Source organism: Barbatula barbatula, assembly GCF_947034865.1.
Source record: "Barbatula barbatula genome assembly, chromosome: 6".
NCBI classification, from domain to species: domain Eukaryota; kingdom Metazoa; phylum Chordata; class Actinopteri; order Cypriniformes; family Nemacheilidae; genus Barbatula; species Barbatula barbatula.
This window is the reverse complement of record NC_136765.1, coordinates 14981627-15004495: the sequence shown is the minus strand read 5'-3', so window position 1 is coordinate 15004495 and position 22869 is coordinate 14981627. Positions and strand designations below refer to the sequence as shown.

At 37.8% G+C, this 22869-nt stretch overlaps 1 protein-coding gene across 6 annotated transcripts in view; it reads right to left on the bottom strand.

The window, feature by feature from the left end:
• The window catches only part of evla (Enah/Vasp-like a), a 26664-nt gene extending 3795 nt beyond the window's left edge, over positions 1-22869 (bottom strand). Inside the window, exons 1-6 of one of the 6 annotated variants that reach the window (XM_079459441.1) lie at positions 22463-22869; positions 8992-9160; positions 8207-8384; positions 3215-3272; positions 2379-2440; positions 945-1718 (exon numbers count right to left, since the gene is read on the bottom strand). In XM_079459441.1, coding sequence (XP_079315567.1) covers positions 945-1718; positions 2379-2440; positions 3215-3272; positions 8207-8384; positions 8992-9160; positions 22463-22467 — 1246 coding nt within the window. In that variant the 5' untranslated portion in view covers positions 22468-22869. Of the gene's footprint in view, positions 1-944; positions 1719-2378; positions 2441-3214; positions 3273-8206; positions 8385-8991; positions 9161-16258; positions 16713-19726; positions 19971-22462 lie in introns of those variants that run through there. The other 5 variants (XM_079459440.1, XM_079459439.1, XM_079459444.1 and 2 more) reach the window with 5 other exon arrangements.

The following is a 22869-nucleotide window of genomic DNA, read 5'->3' as shown; positions in this document are numbered from 1 at the left end:
GAAGTGTGTACTTTCTAAACTATAACAGAGATGGACAACGCTGCTGCTATACCATTGGAAAAAGCGTGATGCTAACTTGAATAAATGTGAGGAACATCAGCCAATCAGTGGCAGGCACTCCGTTTTTCCACAGTCATAGTTTACGTAGAATGAATAGAAAAAACATAACTGTTTTTATTTCATTAAACAATCTACAAGATTGTATAATACTTATATTTATTTCCTTTTAATTATTACGATTTATATCATAGTAGGTATACATGGCAGTTAAATAAATAGTTTACCCAAAAATAGAATAGTTTCGGTTGAACTATTCCATTAAAATCGTTTTTTCAATCAAAGTCTTATTTTTTTACATGTATTTATCAAATGTAGTTGAGTTAAAAGTATGGTAAAGGCTATTCTTTACAATTCTAAGCAAGTCATTTTTCTTGGTGAAAGCACGGATACAGATACTTGATCCTTTAGAGTAAAATTACTCATGAACTTTATACCTCTGGCTGTGCCAATGTAGCTGTATTAGATGGTCAGAATGGTCAAACAAACAGTGCTTAAAAAAAAGACACATATCACCTTTAAGTTCAGCAAGGAAAATGTACGAAATCTGGAATTTAAGGTTAGGTTAAAGTGTGACGCACCAATTTAAGAAATTTGACAAATAACCTTTGTGCAAACACACATACACATTAATGAGATGTGGATGAATGTTTTCCTTTAAAATATGATATTTCTCTTTTTATTCAGAAGAAAGAAATGGAGGCAGCTGCTATTCGCTGAAACTAGCTGACAGCGCACACAAAAGTCAGCAGGGTTAGGAGTTCAGCAGTACAGTAAGTCAACAGTACAATGCCAGTACTCCTTCATCATCATAGTTCTGCAGGACAGGTGTGTGAAATCTGTTCTGTGCTGCTGAGGGCGGGCACCAATGTGTCTGAAATACTTACTGACGGGTGCTGTGGTATTCTGATAAACAGGTGAAGGAGACATCTTGGGCAGAGCCCCTTCAGACAAAACGAACGTGGTGTCAAATGAGGGCGTGACCTGGTGTTGCTGTTGCAGGTGGAGAGAGGCGGCGTGGCCAATGAGAGAGGGTAGGGGGCAGGACGACTCTTGTATGGGATAGTGTGGGTGCTGTCGAGGTCCTGAGATGACATGCGTGGGAGGGGTTTGGTAAGGGTAGTATTCCTCTGGCTGGCCATTTGATAGCTGATGGTGTGTCACAGGTTCCAAGTGGGATGTGTTAGTGGGTGCTTTAGGACCGTTGTTGAGGGTCGACAGGGGCAGGGCGACAGTAGGAACTGGCTGCTTGATGGGCACCGCCATTATAACGGGGGGCGAGGCGGAAGGCAAAGGGGCATACATGTGGGCGGAGGACCACGTGGCATGTTTGGGAGCTGAATCCTGGTGGTGGGAGGCAGACGGAGGGGAAAGAGGAATTTGCTTGACGTTGCGTGGTGGAGGAGTCACTCCCGGCTGCACGGGAGAAAAGGCTGAAGCCAGAGAAGTGGAAAGATGGGCCTTTTTATGAGGGGAGTCTACCGTGCGATAGCCACTCTCCCGTTCCTGAGAGGAGGAAGGGGAGGTGTATGAGGAAGGTGTGGCGGGGATAGCGTGAGCGTAGGAAGGAGGGAGAGTGTTAGCCCGATATAGTCTGGGGTCATGCGGTACGCTTTCGGCGTGAGATGCAGATGGTGTCACTTTAAACTGAAGGGTGGAGACTAAGAAAGAGAGGAAGTGACAAACACAAATGACAAACGAAAAGAGAGAAATGTGAGCAAAATTAAGCATCAAAGTATAAGGAAACTGAAAAAGATGACATGGACAAAACGCACAATGTGAATTTTTAAGCATGTTATAAGAATATTAAAGGGACAGTTCACCCAAAAATAAACATATTGTCATCATTTACTCGCCCTCGAGTTGTTACAAAAAAAACATATTTTTGGCTGAACTGTTCCTTTAACTCACAAACGGGTGAATCTCACAAAAACATCCCTAGTAAAAAAACAATAGAACCCTGCCCAAAACACAATATAATTATTTATAATATATGACCAAGTTTGTGAAAGGTTTCGTGAGATTCACCAAAACAGAACAAAAATGCAGTATATGCGAGTATGAACAGTCTTGACTGAACCAACGAATGCTTCACAAGTGTCAGAAACAGAGAGAGGACCGAGTGGGCAGCAGCGTTACATTGTGTACCTTTTGTAGCAGGGAGCTGTTTGAGGGAATTTGATATTTCTCAGTATTAACAGTTCTCCAAGCAGACAACAATGTCTGCAGAGTTCATTGGCGTGTGCTTTTTTGAGTGTGTGCGAGTGTGCTAACTGTCCAGTATGTAATCTCAGATCATATTCCTGAGGTTTGGTATCTACCTGCAGAGCCAGAAGTCCTTCGTTCTCTTTCCATCTGCATTTGATGCTGGTCCATCATTTGCCTAGAGGCAAATTATATCTTGTATCAAAAAAGGTTTAACAAACAACTTTAAACAACAATAATCTGTTAAACAAAATCGTTAAGTAAACTGTTTAGTAACTTTGTATTAGTACCTATTGTGTGACATATCGCTTATTGCTCCCCGAACTCTTTGTAAATCGCTTTGGATAAAAGCGTCTGCTAAATGACTAAATGTAAATGTAAATCAGTTACTTCAGCTTTTCATCTGACCACTAGAGGCCATCCACAAGCCCATCCACAACATGTGTTCCTAATCCCCATAATCCTCATGTAAATATGTGAAGTGATTTAAGGATGTTGAGTCATTTCTGAAACATTTACAGGCTATGTTAAACATTTACTGACTGACACAGATAGAATATTGGCATGTAATATAAAAATGCTGGGATGCTCAGAGTGTGATGTCACATAGTTCACCTAAAAGAAATCACTTTTTTTCACTTTACCCACACTCTTTTCATTTCAAACCTGCATGACTTTATTTCTTCTGCAGAACACATAAGAAGATATTTTGAAGAAAGTCCGAACAGCGGCGGCACCCATTCGCCTCTATTGTATGGACACAATACTAGTGCAAGTGAATGGGTGCCGGTTTACAACATTCTTCAAAATATCTTCTTTTGTGTTCCGCTATTACTTTAATCTTTGCACTTGTGGAGTAGATTTTTTATTTTGTAATTCAAAAAAGTGTTCAAAACCATGAGAAACATGATCCATTCATTTAATAAGAGATAGATCATTAGACGGTCCACACCTCCTCTGAGCCTCAGTATCATCCGTCACCGGTCCATTCTGACGATGTGGTGCTGGACCTAAAGACAGAAGCAGATAACAAATACATCTTAACCTTAATATGAATCTGATTCCTTTTAGTTAAATATTTACATCATGAGACAAATGTACAAAATGATGCAAAACACATCCGATCACAATTGGCCTCAACGCCACATTACTAAGCAGAATCATTATAAGACCATCATAATCTTTCTGTTAAACCTGTTAGTGGGTGTGAAGGAGCTCTGTAAACATGGCTCTCGGGTTACAAAGATGATGACTATTTACATCATATGACATTCAGGCACTCGGTATGGGGCATGAAAGCTCAAGGGAGGAAAGTAAAAGGCCATATCGAATGTGGGCAGATTTTAATAATCTCTGGTTGCCTGGTATCATCAGACATAATTGAGTTTAGTTGTGTCAACGTCTACCTATGACATAGATCATCACCCAGGTTACAGACAGCAATAGGAAAAAAACTACATTTTATTTTGTTCAATGCTCATATGTAAAGTCGGAAATCGCTGACGATTTCCAGTCAATTCAAACATGCAATTCAATGCATTTTATTTTATCTACAAAATATATAACAAGGGTTTCTTAAAGACATGTCATTTCACAGATAACTAATTTCTAATAAAATAAGTATATCTAGTCAATGGTTAAAAGAAGAGACAAATAACTGAAAGGCTGAAATAGTTTTTTGACTTTAATAAAGGGATAGTTCACACAAAAATGAAAATTCTGTCATCATTTACTGGCCCTTGTGTCATTTCATACCTGTACTATTTGTTCTGACAAACAGAGAGAAAAATATTTAGTAATTTTTAGTTCTGAGACAACATTGACTAGGAAAAATTCAATGGTAGTCAAAGGTGCCCCAGAACTGTTCTTTTTATACTATAGTAACTGAAAATTGCTAATATTCTTCCAAATATCTTTTTCATTTTTGGGTGAACTTAAATAAATGAGTTTGCAGATAATGTGTTCGTCATTTGTAATTATTCCATGATTTGCTCACCTGTCAACATGATAAAAAAACTACAAAAAATATAAAAACTTCTTACAAAAAACAGTCACAGATATTCTGATAAAATACATAAGCACTGAACAAAGTTTGTGTATCCAATACGAAGTCAACAAAAAGGCATAAACTGTAAACAGAAAACCTCAGGCAAACTAATGTCTTGCATTGCAACGTACCATAAACTCTACAGAGAACATTAAATACTTACAGTTCTACTTCATTTACAAGTTCAGGAGTTAAAAATGCTGTTTATGTTTAAACAATTACTGCTGGCTGAGTGAAAAAGCTATAACTGAGGTAACCTTAAGACCATTTGATCAGAATTTGCAGGTTGGATCTAAACTAGCAGACACGCTGTGGATGAAGATGATGGTTGAGAATCTGCCTCCAAATGTAAACGTATTATTTAAATGATCTGTATCATGTGATGGCAACATTTCACACACTGTCCAAAACCTGAAATCCACCTGAAGTCCTGCCTGGAGCAGATGTTCCCACAGCATCTGCTCCAAAATTACTTACATGTGCATCATAACAGACAGTAGGCGATATAATTATATGTGACATAAATATAAAAACAGTATTATGTTTTAACTATTAGTATTAAATATGTATTAAAGTGAAAATAAAATTAAGTTTTACATAGAGTACAGCTTTTCTGAATGAAACTCTGTGAGATGTGTCACACTTATGACCTGGTTAAAAATTGAAACACTTGCTGGGGAAATTTCCAATATAAATGTTACAGAACCCATGTGAAGCGATCATTTATACACATCAATCTTCAGACTATAACAACACGCTCTCACACCCTGCTGAGCATGCTGGGTAATGCAAGAGCTCTATTTGCTCCAACAGTGATATAAGGTATTTTCAGCAAGTAAATTACACGCTGAGATATTTAAATATAAAAACCTAGCGGTTTGAGATCTTTCCAAAATAAAAGATACATATTTTTAAGAGGATGCCGTAAACACTCAATGAGTAAAGATATATGGCTCTGATCTCTCTACTAGGGGTGGCTGGCACAAGGATCACACAGAATATATTTTTATGGATGCTTCTCTAAAAGAAATTATATTCTGTGTTCAGGCGTAATAAAAAGTTTTACGGCTGATTGGAATTTTATCCCTTGTGCACTGTGGTATTGAGGTGAATTTAAGCTGTAATATTACTACTGAAGAAATTAGCATCTTTACAGCAGTGCGATACACAGCGTGTTATTTCATGGCTACGATCTGATCTCTTACTGCATTACTCTCAAATGCTAATAAATGGCTTAAGTATTCTACACTGTAAGCAGGAGTCACGGTGGATAATGGGTTCTCTTTGTCTTTAAGTGCCCGTTAAGTGAAATCTGGACATTGGGATGGTATTATGGGGTAAAATCTTTGAGAGCCTATGTGGGGCTATAGATGAACACGATTTCTTGACTTGACAGTTTGTGTTGTTAAAGCATGAATTGAATGGCTGGTATAGTTTTAATACAGAGTATAAATATCTATTCTATGACTTTCTGTCATCTCTCTTCCAAAATATTACAACTACTTGATATGGGTCAATCCTGTGGTGCGATCAATAATATCAATAATTGCGTTAGATTAAAAAAGAATGTGTGGCTAATATATGAATCTCTGATAAAGTATGCTTAAGTGAATAATATTTGAAAACATTTATATCAGTTGTATGCGATTTTCAGGAGAAATTTGTTTGGTTCATTTTGTTCATTTAAAAAGACAAAATCATAGAACAAAAATGCTTACCAAAGCTCTATCTAATCTTAAAGATAAAAATAAAAAGTCAAACAAAACAAGGAAATTAATTAATTTGAAGATAAACTAGATAAACATTACATTTTAAGGCTATATGGCCAATTCAAATCTTAAAATCAGTTCATTAAAAATAGAACTTGCTGCAATACATGTTATTATTTATGTTTATTTTAAAATGTGGGTTATTTACCCATATCCTGGCCAATTTAACAATGGGTGCCTAATAAACGAAACCTTTAATGAACAATGTATCCAATATTTTGTTATGATTTGATATCCCTACAATCTCAAAACGTCTCAGACGTTCCATCGACTTCTATTGTTTTTAGACACAGCTTGTTATAAATAATACTATTCCAACCCTTACCCTAAAGCCATTTTGTGTCATTTGTAAAAAATTTTAAAATGTTTATAGTTTTAGTCTTTTTTAATTCAAGACATCCACAAAGGGAAGCTCGGATTCGTCAGGTTTTGCTCACTTTTGGGTACATTTGTCCCCAAGCTATAGGGTTGGTTCTTGCATTTATTATGTTCAGAATTGTAATTATTTTGTGGGAATGAACAAGACTGGATGAATGGAGAAACATAATCAGCTAGACAAAATAATCCGATTGGAGTCCCACTTAAGCTATGATGATTAAAAAAGCTATTATACACTTCAACTAACAACTCTGTAAATTAAAAACTGATACTCACGCTGAATATAATAGAATGCTTTATCCTTTAAAAGCACTAAATTGAGGCTGAAACCAATGAACACGAAAAGACTGTTCGCACAGTCAGGCGCATACATTTGTTTAACATGTGCTTTTAAGAAATGTCCGTGTTCAATCTTTGGGTGTGTTTGCAGTGGCTTTACATATAATCAAATTAGAAATGCTTATTTTTTTATTAATAAAGTGTTTTAAATTCATTAGTGAATTTTCACTTATTATTTTCAAAATAAAAAACTTTTTGAATTCCAAAGAGCTTCATCAGTTGGGCTCAAATGATACCCGTTCAAAAATAGTCATAACACGCACACACATATCACACCCTCCTCTTACATTAAACCTCACACATTCCCTTGCTCTCAGACCAGCACATGGTTCGCACCAGGAGCCTCTAGCAGGCGAAGAGCCAGAAACATTAAGAAGCTTCCACAACCACATCATCCTGCAACAAGGACACTGATAGCCCAACCGAGGCATTACATCCTATTATCGATACATGCAAGTAAATCCCCTTAACCATACTCACTACTGAGCCTTATTATTCTGGAGCTGACCCGTCGGATCGGCCCTGGGGAAAACTCCGGCCCGAGCATAACACCACAGTCCTCTGATGTGCCTTTGATCTCTTACACAGCTTTATATCGTGCTGTTGTAGCTCCACTAACAGGTGGGAACTTGTAATAACAGTCCGGACAGGTGAGCTCAGGCAGGTGAGCACCAGCTCTTGTCTTCTGTGCGTGTTGAGGTGTGAAATGCACTTCTAAGAACCTTTCAAAACCTCCCCACCCCAAAACGCGGCAAATATGCGACACCCGTGTCCCGAGACAGATCGACTCCATGGATATTTTAACCAGGGCTGAGCACCAATGGCTGAAGACCCCCCCACATGCATCTTATAAGTAGCAGCAGGCTGAAACAAGAGAAGCCCGTGTAAAATAAGAGTTACACTACACTTAAAGCTACCATGTAAACGCTCAAGAAAATATATCTGAAATAGTTTGGGGTGAGGGCAGATAGTTTTTTATTCTGTAGAGATGGTGTATACCTTATCTCGACAAAATATACAAAAGAGAAAATAAGCACAATTTAGAGCAAGAATATTAGAAGGCAAAACGTTTTGTGGGTTAACAAATAATTTGTTTATATTTATAGTCCAGAAAAGCTTCAAAATCCAAGACAGATCACACAGGAACGAGTAAAAGATGAAAGAAAGATCACAACTTAATAAATAAATCATATATCACAGATCTAATCTAAGAAACTCCCATCGTGTTTGAATACCACACCTTCAACAATCATTTATCAGCGCTCTGATATGTGTCTAGAGTTGGACAGAACCTAAATCACCATAACAAGAAGACTTTAAGTCATTACAAAATGTCTGTTTTATGGTGGAACATTCCCTTAATATATTTCTTTCACATTTGGAGAGATGGGGGTAATGGCAATTATCTTACCTGCATCCTGAGAGCTCAGTACATTGAGAGCAAAGAGCATGGCTGTTGAGAAGGTGGTGGCCTCTTCTTTGCTGGCGAAGTTCAGCCCATAAACCTGTCGTGCATCACGCCACTGGTGAAAAGTTGGCGTGGCCTGATTATACTTCAGACCTTTCACAATGGAGTAGTTTATAACAACCTGGAAAAGCCCAGAGTGGTGTTACCCCATGTATTCACTGCATCTGTGTCATTTTCTATTCACTATTTCCATTCACTATTATTCTTAAATGGCTTTTCTCCTGCTGTGTATATCTTGCTGAAGAATCTCGGTTGTTAAGGCAACAAACAGACTTGACCATTCGCATCCTTAGACGTGTTAGGTACAGTTTTCCTAAACTCTTGTAAATGTGCCGCAAAGAAATGGCAATTTTATCCAATAATAGATAATAATATATTTTATTTTATTTCAGCAATGTGATTCGTATGCCTTTCAACCACTATTTCTTGTAGTTATGAATTCATGCATCTGTGTTGTGTTGAATCTTAAGGCGGCAGTCAAAATCCCATCTTATCGTAAGCAAAAAAACCAAAACATCACTCTTAAAACAAATCTGTGTTTTGGGTCGGAAGATCGAAGACCTTTGACATGATAACTAAATGACGCAAGAGTGGTTATATAATAATTTAACTTAGTATTTAAGATGCTAACATATTTTTTACTTCAGCTGTGTATTGTATGTTAGATCTTATCATGCTTTTTCTTCCAGCTGTGTTGTGCCCTCATATGGAGCGTGTTCAAGTCCCACCTGCTGGTCCTGCAGTTTGACTCCCACAACGCGGAAGCTGTTGTTGACAGTGTTGTGGTAGATGTTGATGCGGCTGAAGCCTTGCTGGCCCGGTTTGACCGGCACCCATTTTTTGCTGGTGTCATCATAGATCATCACCGAGGCTCGGGCTTGACAAATACTTTGTTCACTGCGGGAAAAAAATCAAGAAAGAGATTGAAAAAAAGGTTTACTATGGTCGACAACAGTAATAAGTTCTAAAATTATCTGTTATATAAATATGCAGCTTTGAAGCCTCAACGTCATACACTGTTATTCTGTGCATGATTCATTGACCAACAAAAAAGAGAAAACACAAAATAAACAAAGTTAAGATGAATTTGACTGATACCATTATTGATTTCTTTATAAGTATTCAATAGATATTGTGATAACATCTTTATTTTGAATTATTTTAACCCCAAAGTGAAAATCTGATCTCCAGACACATTTAGTTCCGTTACACATAAGACAAATAGTGCGGACCTCAAAAACAGAGACCCAAGGGGCCTGGAAACCCTCACAATATGACAAACCATCCAAACATTTATTTTCCCTTTACTGTGGTAATACTGCTGAGCAATTGCTCCTCTGATCTATTTTCAGAGGTTTGGGTGGGTTTGTTGTCTGTACTAATTATATATTGCAGCAGAAATGTAGCCGTGTTGACTACTTGATATGGGGGCATAGTTTTTCATTAAAGATGTGGGCTTCTCTCATTCTCGTTTGTTGACAGGGTGTGCAATTTACATTAAGGGCCTAGGAGGTGTCTACTGTTGTATCACCTGAATTATTCTACATTGCAAGCTTCTGTTCTACAGTACATGAACCCAGTTGTACTAAATATAAATTTTCGTACAAAAACCCACCCTCGCATTTCATCCGATTGGTGCATCCCTTTTAAAACGGACATTGATCTGTCCTCACTTCACAGAGAGAATTATTTTTAACTTGAGGTGGCGCTCATGGCAAGATGCTTGAAAGACGCTGCATGTACACACACAATGTTGAAACTTTGTCTTCGGTACCAAGCACGTGCAGATCTGTTGTGTTCACGCTTCTAACATCTCACAAACTCGAGTTACATCTCACAAACTCGAGTTGTGATTCAGATGTTTACTGAATAAAGTAAATCTGTGTTATTCTATGGCCACCCCCTCACATACATGTAAAAGACCAGCTTCCTGTCTGAGGTCTAACTTAAGCAATACCCGTGTACCTCAAAACTACCACACCCGTTTCTTCCAGAACCACCCAATCCAGCCACACCAGCTCCTTACAACTACTGGTAGAGCTGGAAGAACAGCTTAACATGCCGAAAATACAGATATTCTATCACAAAAAAAAACAAATGTTTGTTCTTTGCAAATCAGTGGATGAGAAGATATAAGCTCACCAGTTTTGTGACATGCAGATATTGTCTCTGAACTAAAAAATGCACAAGAAGACCATATGTTGAAAACTGAAAGTGGGGAATTACAGAAAAAAATTACCTAGCATTGTACAAGAAACGTGGCTTTATGAGAAGTAAGAGAGGGGAGTCTAAATATTTGGAGATGTTAAACCGCCCTTTGCTTAGATTACGTACCATTATGATCTCTTATAAATTCATTACATCCTTGAAAAATTCAATAATGAATTAAAAAAGGTGCTTAATAAAGACTGCAAAAGTGCTCTGTCGGCCTTTAACAATCTAACTTTTTACAAGCTTTCACTACTCTCAGTTCTGTTTTCTTGTGATTCACACCTGCCTTACGGCAGAAACTATTTCTGGAACCCATGTGGGGTTAGAGGGCAGGACGGCAGCTTCTTCCCTGTCTTTCAGGTTTCGTTTTTACTCCCTAGAGCAAGTCTGAAATAAAAGTATACAGCCCCCACCCATTATGCCTGGCCATCATAAACTATATACTGACAGCTCTTTGCTTCCATAAACATCCCTTATTTTTAGACCCCATGTCAACATGGTTATCTCAGTTTAATTTAGCCAAAAACATATAACAGTGTTTCACTCTCTAGAGTAAAATCACAGGAAAAGAGATTGTGTCTTAATATTGCTGTCTTAATATTGCTTGTTGTGAAATGTACAAAGAAAAGTCACTGTCAAAAAAAAAGTGCTCTAAGATTTCTCAGTATATCCTTCTAAAGAGACACACGATTAAATGATAATAAGATGCTTTTAATAGCGTGGTATAAATATCATGGAGGAACATTAAAACTTTGAATGTTTTACAGTCTAAACCAGAACTAAAAGTATATTAGTATTGACATTTTGTATGTAGATTACATAAAGGGTTTGCGTATAATGATCATTAAGTATGTTTAGATTTTTGTTACATTTACCTTATTTAAAGGCCCAGTGTGTATTTTTTTCTATTGGATTTATTGACGTAAATGCAATATAATATACTGTAACTATCTCTTTGGAGGTGTAAAAAAGTATTTTATTACCTTGGAATGAGCTATTTCTATCTACATAAACCGTGGGTCACATTGCATGGAATTCACCATGTTGTTTCTGCAGTAGACCTAAACGGACAAACCGCTCTACAGGGCGTGTTTCGCTAGTATGTCATATCCTTCGGCAAACAAGCGAAAACGTGACAACATAGTCATGTGTCAGCCACCGTAATGCTTTGAAAGGGATGGGTGGAGTGAGCCGTTGGATGCAATTCACAACCTCACCACTAAATTTCAAACCCTGGACCATTAAGTCACCTTCATAGTTTAAAGGTGGACTATGCACTGTCAGAGAAAAGTTCAAAACTGTACCATTTACCATCGCTGGGGTGATAAAGATAATATTTTGTACCTTTAAAAGATATACAAAACATAACATACCTTTTTTGGGTACAGTATTGTAATAGCTCCCTAAGTGAGCTATAATGTACCTGTAAAGGTTTGTTTCCCTAAAGTATAACTGTACCAATTTACACTAAAAGTCCATATTTAATAGCCATTATCTCATGTGATATTATTTTCAAAATCGTATGTTTTTATTTTGTATACCGCCAGCAGCCGGTACATTTCTGAAATCCAGATCTGTTCTCCTCTAACAAATGCTTTTACTCTAAAAGCACCACTATGGGACAGGGATCCCTGGGCCTTCAAGCTATGACCCAATTAGCTTCTCTCTGATGTGCAAGAGTGCATGGAAATGTGTGCATCTGTGTGTATGTATGACGGATGGGCTGACCTTGTAATGGACAATACTGATCAATGTGGGAATTATATGTCAAAGGTTGAGTTCCTTAAAAAAACGAGAATGCTTTTCAGGCACTAGACTACAGTGCCCATCTGTGCCACGTAAATGACAAATGATGCAAAAGTTGCAAATGCGCAATTCTATGCATGTCAACAAATTATTTAATTTCACAGTAACAAAAATCTGTTTGTAAGAATTTTTTATTTATAACAATTCATTTAATGCTCAGTTGAAATGTAGGCAAGTTATGAAAATGCACTGAAAATATCAGATTAAGCTGTTAAATCAGATATTATTTATCTTAGTCTATATCATATGTATACAGTAGGAAGATAGACAACATGTATAACAATTAAGTATGAATATATGCACAACCAATGAGAGTACATGTATATGATTGGTATAATAAACTGGTGTTCATGGGGTCTGCTCTTCTTATGTCACATTCATAATGCTCCATATTCCTTAATAAATGAGCACATTAAAATTAAAATCGAAACTACATTGTATTCTATGAAGAGCCATTCCTTCTCCGTTTGTTCGGTGTTGCTACTCGCTGTTTGAACATTGTAGGACTTTGTGAATTAAAGAGTATGTTGTATCTCAAAAACGTGCATCCTTTTTGACACATCCATGACCATTATTCTCTCTTTTAAAATAGAAAACTTGTGCATAGACTGATATTTTCTGATGGCTGGACTCGATCATCAGGGGTTTAGTAAAATATAAACAGATCAGCTCAATATATATTGGAAATAAAAACATTCAAGGTCTGACTGGAAATGCAAAATCCATAATGCAGGAATTGTCCAAATCCAAAATCCAAATCGGTTAATTAATTGAAAAAGAAAAACCGTACATGGACAAAAAATCCATAAAATAAGAACTATTTACAGGATACCTAAAACATAAACATATAATTGACTTCAGGGTCACAGGTTCCCATGGAATACCCAAATGACAAATTCTATACCACTGTATGTCCATAATAGTATCTGTCAAAAGCATAAATGTAGATGTTTAAAAAGCCATAGCCAGATCTTGAGTAGAGAGAAGTTACCCGAGTCACACTTGATAGAAGCAGTCGTAATTAATAAAAGCTGCTAATAAAAGTCTGGCATTTCCCATTTGGCTCCCGTCATTACTGCACACAGATTGAACTCGGTCCACACATTCAATCTCCTTATAACAGAGAGACATCTTTAGCTGTCTCCATTTATACATAAAAACATTCTGACTCTCTCAGTGCCAAACACAAGGTCTTGCCCGACTTACATCTGTTTACTCCATCTTCAGTTTCATTGAACGTAATGTGACGTTCTGTTAGACATCAACTGCTGCAAACCGGTTAATCTCATCAGGAAATCTTCAATGCAAACAAACAGCAGTGCAGTCATCCAAACACTCCTGCTGTCTGCATAGTTTCAAAGCCTGGCTCAGCGAAAGATTTATGCACATCAAATAACCACAAAATTACAAAATTATTTTGGGTTAATTATGAGAAACTACCACATACTAACATACGCTACTGGGAGTTCAGGTTGCACTGACTCTTGTATGCACTCAACTACACAAACTACAAATAACTCAACCGGTAAAGCATTGCATTGGCAGCGACAATGTTATGGATTCAATAATGTCCCTTGCAATGCATTTGGATGAAAGCATTTAAAACTGCTCCTACTTTTTTAGCAAACTCACTGTGTGATTTTTATAGATGAAGAAAAATGCTAAACTCTGACACAACAGGAGCTCACTCAAAATTACAGCCGAAGTTATTTTTGGCTTCGAGCAAAAATGCTTCACAAAGTGAGCTCTGTAAACGTCTCTAAAGCAAGTAAAATATGGACGTCCCCTGTTATTATAGTGTGGGAGGATGGAACTGAAATAAATGAGAGTTTTTAGGAATTGGGGAGTCATTTTTTGAAGCTTGTAACCCAGAAATCATTATGGGAAGGGTGGGAACCGAACTGAATGTCTGGCTTAGACGGACACATCGCACTTACAGGATCTGCTTAGAATTACAGCCTGACAACAAGCAAGATCTTTACTTTCTAGGGCATGCTGCAATCTAGGATTTTACCATTTCTAATTATGACATAAATGACTGCAAAAAAATGAATAAATAAAATGTTTATAATTTAATACATATTTTATAAACATTACTGCCAGTCCATAATGATAATCATTTACAGCACAAACTCATGGGAACTTGTGACAGCACAACGTTGATAACATGTCGATTCTTGTTCATGGGCACCAATTTTTCCTTTTTTCGTGTCACTCAGCATGACTTTCAATCTAATATATTTCAATTGAAAGTATCATATGTATAAATTGTATATAAAAGCGGTATGTATATTGAAAGGCCTGCTAGGTGACGAGTGACATGAAATAAAATGGGAAATTTGTGTCCATTTTACAACTCACTACATTTTAAATTTTGTGACTATGTTAAATGCAATGTCGGTTACCAAGTATGGCACTTGAAGGAGCAATACAGGGGTTTTATCAGGATCTATTGACAGAAATGCAATATAATATACAAAACTACTTCTTCAGAGGTTACGTAATGAACCGTTATGTTTGTAATACCTTAGAATAAGCTATTTATATCTACATACAGAGCAGGCCTGAATTCGCCGCCATGTTTTATACAGCAGCCATAAACTGACAAACAACTCACATACAGCATGCGTTTCCTCTTCCTCTCCCCTGTAAAACGCGCTCTCTCTCCAGTTTTAGGGCCAACAAAACTGCTTTGGAACACAGCTAATATTACAATCACATCTTGGCTCTAACAAACAGAAAACCAATGCTACTCACATACTGATCCGAATCAAAGCAACCTCCTCTGGGCTGATTTTTAGACTTTATTTCTCTCCAACATCTCTCTGCTGGAAAGTATCTCCATTGATATCTATGAGTATCTCTGCTAGAAGCCTGAGTACCGCGGGTCCTAACGCATCTCTGCTGGAAAGTCTTTAAAATATTCACGCGGGTCCTAGTTCCGCCTGTCTCTTATCCTTCTTTTTATTCTTTAAATCCACAGACATTTTATTTTATGTAATAAATAAGACATCGCTCTTTCTACAGCCTGTCTAATGCCCGCATGATCTCTTTCCTGTGTCAACATGAGAAGACGTGTTTTCCTAGCCGACAACATATTGCTGTACTGTGGTGGACACCGCTGTGTTTGGACAGAGATATTCGTTGCAAATCTATAATACAACGGTAGTGGCCGCTGTAAATCAAAAACTGCGCCTTTAAAGGTTCAGTGTATAGAATTCAGTGGACTCTAGTGGTGAGGTAGCGAATTACAACCACCAACTCACTCCACCCCTCCCTTCCGAAGCTCTACAGTGGCTTACACAGGACTAAGATGTATATATAATGTTTATATTTGTACATATAAATTTTCCCCAAATTTGGCATCCACACAATAAATAGCTTCCAAATAAAGCTACAATGACATAAAGCAGCGACGATGGCCTAACAGCCTTTTTTACCTCGGAATTAATGTGCTTAAGTGCTCGGCTAATCGTCTAAACCACAAAGAATAGCTTTATAACGCTTGGATTATTCCTGAACATTTACTACGGCATCATCTGTCATACAATAAAATGAGCACTTTCCAAAAAGGTCTTTCTCAAAGATACATCAGTATAACCTTGCAAATGTAACATATGGCTTTTCAGGAAAATATAAACTATGATACATTTTGATACAAAGTGTTTTTTCTTCATCTTTATGTTTCACTAGAAGTTTGATTATGATGCTGTAGTGTAAGATGAAGAACATGTCCTGTTTTCCACTGCTGGAGGAAGCGTTGAAACACTCAGCACATCTTTTCAAAAGAGCCACTGGGCCGACACTGAACATCGAGCCTACAGCATCACTTTCTTTAATAAGAGCATCAATTAAACATTGGCCCTAGCGGAGCCTCAGAGAGCATATACGCAATTACATATCCAAACATGAAGTTTCCTTTCATGAGAAACATTTACTGTTTTCCATTCCCTGACATGAAAAGAAAATCACACTGACCTGGTTTTCAGTGCACTCATATGGAGACCAGAGTCGCTGTGACTCGCTGGTAGATTGAACTGGACCGATTGAGCATTCATTTTTCAAACGCATCCACGACACAGCCTTGTAATGCACAGGGGTAGATGTACGGCTCTGACCGAACCCGTTTTAATTCATCTCCAAGAATTCATGTCCACAGTCCACACTACAACAGCTGTCTCTACCCCTAACCAAACAAGCTTTGATTCATCTCAAAGATTAAAATAAATATTTTCCGACGTCATAATCCCCTCATATCCTCAAAATCAAATGCAAATGACCGTCCGTTAGGTCGTGAGATCTTAGAAAGTAAAAGCAGGAAAGATACATCGGTGATGAGATGAGCGAGCAGTAGACAGCGGGGTTCTGCTATCTAACACCCGGGTGTCACTGGATCGGGGTTTGGCTGTGAGGGGACGGTTTGACAGTGGATGTGTGTTTTTTTTGTCTAACTCTGAGTGGGATTACTTCATGTTACCCAACCCCCCAGCCAGCTGTGACAGGAGAGCAGACAACTAGAAAGTGTTTCCTAATGCTACTGCTGCCGGCACACACATTCAATACTATAGTGCTAAAAACCACACGCTCACATATCGATTGTGATGTTACTGGCATCCATCAGTATATTAGCACATTGCAATCAGATTTTTATTAGATTATTTTTGTATTCATTTAATTTAATTATTTAATAAATTATTAAGCAATTACAATCATATAGATACAAAAATTAAATGCACTGGGTTATGTGCAAATGATGCATTGTTGAAGGGATAGTTCACCCAAAAATTCATTATTTCATAATTGATATACCCTCCCAATTTCAAACCTGTATGAATTTCTTTCCTCCGCAGAACACAAAAGAAGATATTTTGAAGAATATTGATAACCAAACAAATTGTCCCCGATTGACTTCCATTGCTTGGACACAAAACCATGTAGACATTTTTCAAAATATCTTAATTTGTGTTACACAGAAGCTAAAGTCATATACAGGTTCTGAATGACAGGGGAAAAATGAACCCCCCCCCAGCAGTATGTTTACACAAAAAGCAAACAAATAGGATGTAAGAGATGCATGACAGGTTTACATACATTCCCTTTTAGAAATCTCATATGTGTGTGTTAGTTAGACTTACTTAGGCTATAATGTGATAAGGATGTAGTTTTTAATGCAAAAATGATTACAACATAATCAAAATGAACTCATTTATTAATTTTCCTTAAAACATCTTCATTGTGTTACGATGCAAATTCATTTTCTGCCACTTTTGCCACTCTCATTAACTCGAAAAACAGGATGTTGTTACAGAACAAAAAATAAAGACCTGCTGTGAGTATTGCTCAGTGACAATTGCTTCTATAATGTTATTTTAAAGGGGTGATTTAACGCTGATGCATTCGTACTGACTTCTTTACAATGTTAAACGTGCTGGCTTCTCATGCTTAACATGGTCAACTTGTCAAAAAACGAGTTGGACGTATTACCTCGTATTTCTGTGCTCGATACACTCTCCTAAGGTTCGTATAGGTTTCGGGACGTTTTTTCTAACATGAAAAATGTGCGATAATGCAATGATGTATTGTGTGCTCGTGATTTATTTCCTCCCCCCGCTCACCCCAGAAGGTCATCTGTTTTTCCGAAATAATCGTACAGCTGTATCTATCTTTTATAAAGGTGATCAAACTAAATACTCTTCAAATATAGTAAGTATGCAACACTACTCTATAAGTACTCAAGATTAGTCAGATCAGATATGTCAGAAACTGCGCGACCAACCGGACCTTTAACATGGCTGTATTGACTAATCAGAACACACAACCATGTGTCCTACCTTAACCAAGGGTCAAAAAATATGTAATCTAGGGTTAAGTGGGGTGTAAAAAGCTCTAGGCATTTAACCTGGGGTTAAGTACTTTATGCCCGAGATCAAAGATTGGCCCTGTGAATGGTTAAACCTGTGGCACTTGGTTACATGACCAGGACTCTTATCAGCTCGGTTACACACCTTCAATCCTTACCAAACGTCTCTGAGAAAACATCTGCCTTTGCAGACATTAGAAATGTACATAAACCTAGGAATCGGTTTCCTTGGTGATAAAAAATAGCAGACAAATAGCCGGCCCCCACTCTCCCACCTGCTGGTCATAGTATAGCAGGTGCCAAGCACACATTGACTAATCCTAGTCCTTATAGAAATACCCTTGACTACTAATGTGCTAGCAGACTGAAGCAAAAATAGCAACATGTAGGTTTACAGGAAAAATTCTAAGACAACAATATAAGATAAAAATAAGACCAGAAAGAGCGAGATAGAGAAAAGAGCTGTATTACAGTGATAGTTCACCCAAAAATGAAAATCCTGTCATCATTTACTCACCCTCTTGCCATTTCAAACCTTTATGACATTTTTTTCTTCTGCAGAACACAAAAGAAGATATTTTGAAGAAAGTGGGGAACCGAACAGCACTGGACCCCATTCATTTCCCTTGCATGGACAAAAAACAATGCAAGTCAATGGGGTCAAGTTAACAACATTTTCTAAATATCTTCTTTTGCGTTCTGAAGTAGAAAGAAAGTCATACAGGTTTTAAATGACAAGAGCGTAAGTAAATAATGACAGAATTTTCATTTTTAGGAAAACTATCACTTAAAGTAAGGATAGTTACTTTTACATCTATAGTTGCTTTGCACTAATACAGTGTACCGTGTGTGCAGCCAAATTTGCCATCCCTCTTCCTGCAAGACTGAACCATCAGTCAGTTTGTTTCATTTGGGTGTCTCACAAACTAAACAAATACGCTTTAGTCAAACAGTTGTGCTGTAAGTTTGGCTCGTTTGGTCAAATGCATGAGATCTCAAACTGGCTCAACCACACTGTTGTTTCTGAACAGTCGTGGCACACAGATGCAGCTGGTATTGGCTGCCTGGAGCTCTTCCCAGTCATGGGGAATCATATTTTCATTTCCTGCAAACTATCCTGGCTAACTCATGCTTTTCCACTTTACGACCACGTGAAGGGAAAAACTCTCTAAATGCATTGTTGGATCAAAACACATACTGCATATTCTGTACAGTATACATCTTCCTATAAGAGTCTGCAGTTGCAAAAAAACTAGAACACTCCAGGGATCACAATGCTATAAAAACACAGCCTGAAAACTCCAATACAATGCCCTGGTTTCTTATTTAAATCAATTTTTTTCCGAAATGCTAAATGACTCAACAGGGAAGCATTAAGTGGGTTGAAGACTCCTGCACTGTAGCTAACTTACGCGTGTTTTTAGCTTTTTCCCCAGAGAAAACAGCTGGTGAAAGAAATCACACAGTAAAACACACTCAGGCTGTGTGCTAAACCATGAAGTAGACAAGTATTTTTTCTAAAAGCCGAGTCTAGCAATCCAAACCAGAAAACAAGACTGCAAAACTCACAGAGAACAGACTCTTACCCATAGTCATCAGAAGAATACATATCTGGAAGTTGAAGTTCCCAAAACACCATGGAAAAAGAGAGAAAATGTATTCCTTACAGGCGGATGACATAAAACGAAAACAAGAAAAATAGGAAGGGATCGGAGAGTGAATCGAGTAGTTTATTCCTCATCGTGTCACATCAGCACTCATCTCTCACAGTGACAGAACATGCAGGAAAAGAAGAGTGTGTGAGAGCGGGTGATAAAGCAAGAGAACGACAGAGAGAGATACAGTGAAACACGTGACAGACACGGACCAGTCACCTTGTCCTGTCTTAACATCCATTCTTATCCACTCAAAGGATTGGAAGGCGGTCTGTGTCTTAAAGGAGTCTCAACCACAGAAATAATTCCAGCTGAAGAAAACGGCCAAATGACCCTTAAACACGCACTTATTCATTCTCGCAACTCACAAGACGAACTGAGGAGGTTGTCTGCACCTATTTCAAGATTTGTTATTGATTAAGTTAATTGTTAAATTTAGTTTCTTTTGGTCCTGATGAACTTAAATCACAGTTAAGTGCAGCTCAATAATGTACCGAGTCACGTTGCGGTAATAATGTGGTAAAATGTCACATGTTTAACAAACCTAAAGGTGCCAAACGAATCCCAGTGACTGGTGTTTATACATCTTCTCTGTTGAATTATAAAACAGGAAACTACCAGAAATACTTTCTGAAAGTACAAATGCGAAAAAATATAAAAGACCATTCCATATTTTCATTTAAACAGCATTTCAAGATGTATTGTGCCATTCCAGTTCAGGTGTCTGTCGAATTTCAACAAAATCAAACCTCAGGAGTGACAAAGTCAGCCAACAGCAATGTGAAACACTGACAGCGTGACACAGTGATCAAAATAAATGTTATCACGTAAAAAAATCTAAACAAATATTACAGTTGTATTAATTAAAAGTAATTTTAACTTGTTTTCTTTTCAGTATTTGAGGTTTGAAAAAATACAGACCATCTTATATGTTATTTTCACTTGTTTCTCCAGTGTTTGTGGAGCAGTATTTTCTGCAAATAAAATGAAGGAGAAATATTTATATGTGATCACAGAATTCTAGAAATCCACATTGGCACTTATTCTGTTAACATTGACATTCTATGACCACGAAAACAATCTGCACATCTTTAATCTACAGCTCCCAAAACTCAGAGCATGTTAAAGCTCTTGGATTTCATAGTACACACGCTGCTTAATGGCCAACGGGGGAGCGAATGCCTTAACCTCACCATAATAAAGCACTAAGGCTAAAAATAGCTCAGTGTGAAGTAAAAACTTTTGGCAGTCAAGGGTTGAATAAATCATTCCACTCAAGCACTTCCTCAGTTTCCCTTCAGCAAAACGTCACCTGGTCCTACACAATTTAAGACTTCCTTCTAGCCCAGACAGAAAGAGAAGAATGGAAAGCGGACACAGAGAGAGTTGGAGACGTTTTAAAATAAATGCACTCATTTGATGGAAACGATAAACTTAAGTTGCACTGTGTATGGTCACATTCAAGGTCAAGTAGTTTCATCTTTATACACCAGAGACATTTCATTTCACATGGCCTGTCATTTTCAGGCTGTATCAAACCTTTACAGTTGGTCAGATTTAAAGGGGTTAGATACCCAAACATGAAAATTCTGTCATCATTTACTTACGCTCTTCTCATTTCAAACCGGTATGGATTTCTTTCTTCTGCAGAACACAAAAGAAGATTTCAAAGAATCTTGGTAACCAAAGAATGGCGGTACCCAATGAAATTGTTTTTTTGTCCCCAATAGAGGAGAATGAGTACCGTCGTTGCTCAAAAAAATCTTTTGTGTTCTGAAAGAAAGTCATAAAGGCTTAAAGACGAAAGGTCATTTTTGGGTCAACAATTCCTTTAAATCACACATTCCTATTAATCACTTATAATTAATAGTAGTAATAACTACTAACAAAATTTCTACTATCAATGATGATTTGCTTAGAGATTTAAAAATCGTACATTTCATTTATTCTCTAAATGAATTATTCGTTTAACAATGACCACACTGTGTTGCCTTTACGACTTAATTGCAAAACCAATCTGTTGTTAAATTAAAATGTGCGATTGGTTCATAATGTAACATACAAAATGATACGTGCATTCAGACACCAATACACACGTATCCATATTGAAGTCATCGTTCAAAGGCATTTGTTAAATCACATGTGCTCTCATCACACCCATCGAATATTCACAGCACGGGCGGAGACGCGTCTGTCTAACGCACCGTTCCCGTTATGAATCTAATAAAACGTGTGCGGTCGCGTTAAATCCCACGGACAGTTTCATTAAAGTTGTCATAGCCGTCGGCGTCGATGCTCTGCATCTCCGTGATAAGCGCGTGCACGTCCCGATACAGCCAGCGTTCACCGATGTCAGCACATATACGAAAACAGGTGAAGATTCTGCTCGCTCTTAAGGGCCCTTACACGGGTGTGTCTCAAATCTCAAAAGAGCTGCCTACATAGAAGGCATTTTTGCGGCTGGATTAATGGGCGCGTTCAAGGGATGCCCGCGACACCCTGATATGCTGTTTAGGGCGCTCGGTAGGTTTTGAGGCGCGTCCGATATCTCTGCTCAAGGCTGTCAAGTGCTAGGTGAAGAATAAATGCGTCTAGCTGTAAATATACATGCACACGAATGCATTTGTATTTATTTGTGTGTTAAACACCACACATTCTGCTCCTTACCTCATTTTCCGATGATGTCCTCACGAATATACAAACGTAATCAATAATTTTAAAAAGAAAAGGGAGAAAGCCACCGCTTTAGGCAAAGCTATCTGCGCATAAATATCTATTTTGGGCGTGTATATAACGCTACACGTGTGGTATTCCGTATAACAATGGTCAGCTTGAGCGTTTACACTGCTCATCCAGCGATGCACAGCCGGTCCACGGATCAGAAGCGATGCAAATGTCTCTAAATGTCTACGGCGTATCGCGCTATGTCATCACAGCAGAATAAAACATAGTCCATGTTCAGCTCATGGTCGCGCCTATTACATCGATCTGAATTGCGGACTGCAAACGCGCACTGGAGTTGCCATTTTCCGCCGTGTTATGACAATGAAAAAGAGGCTTATCGGAAAGGCGTC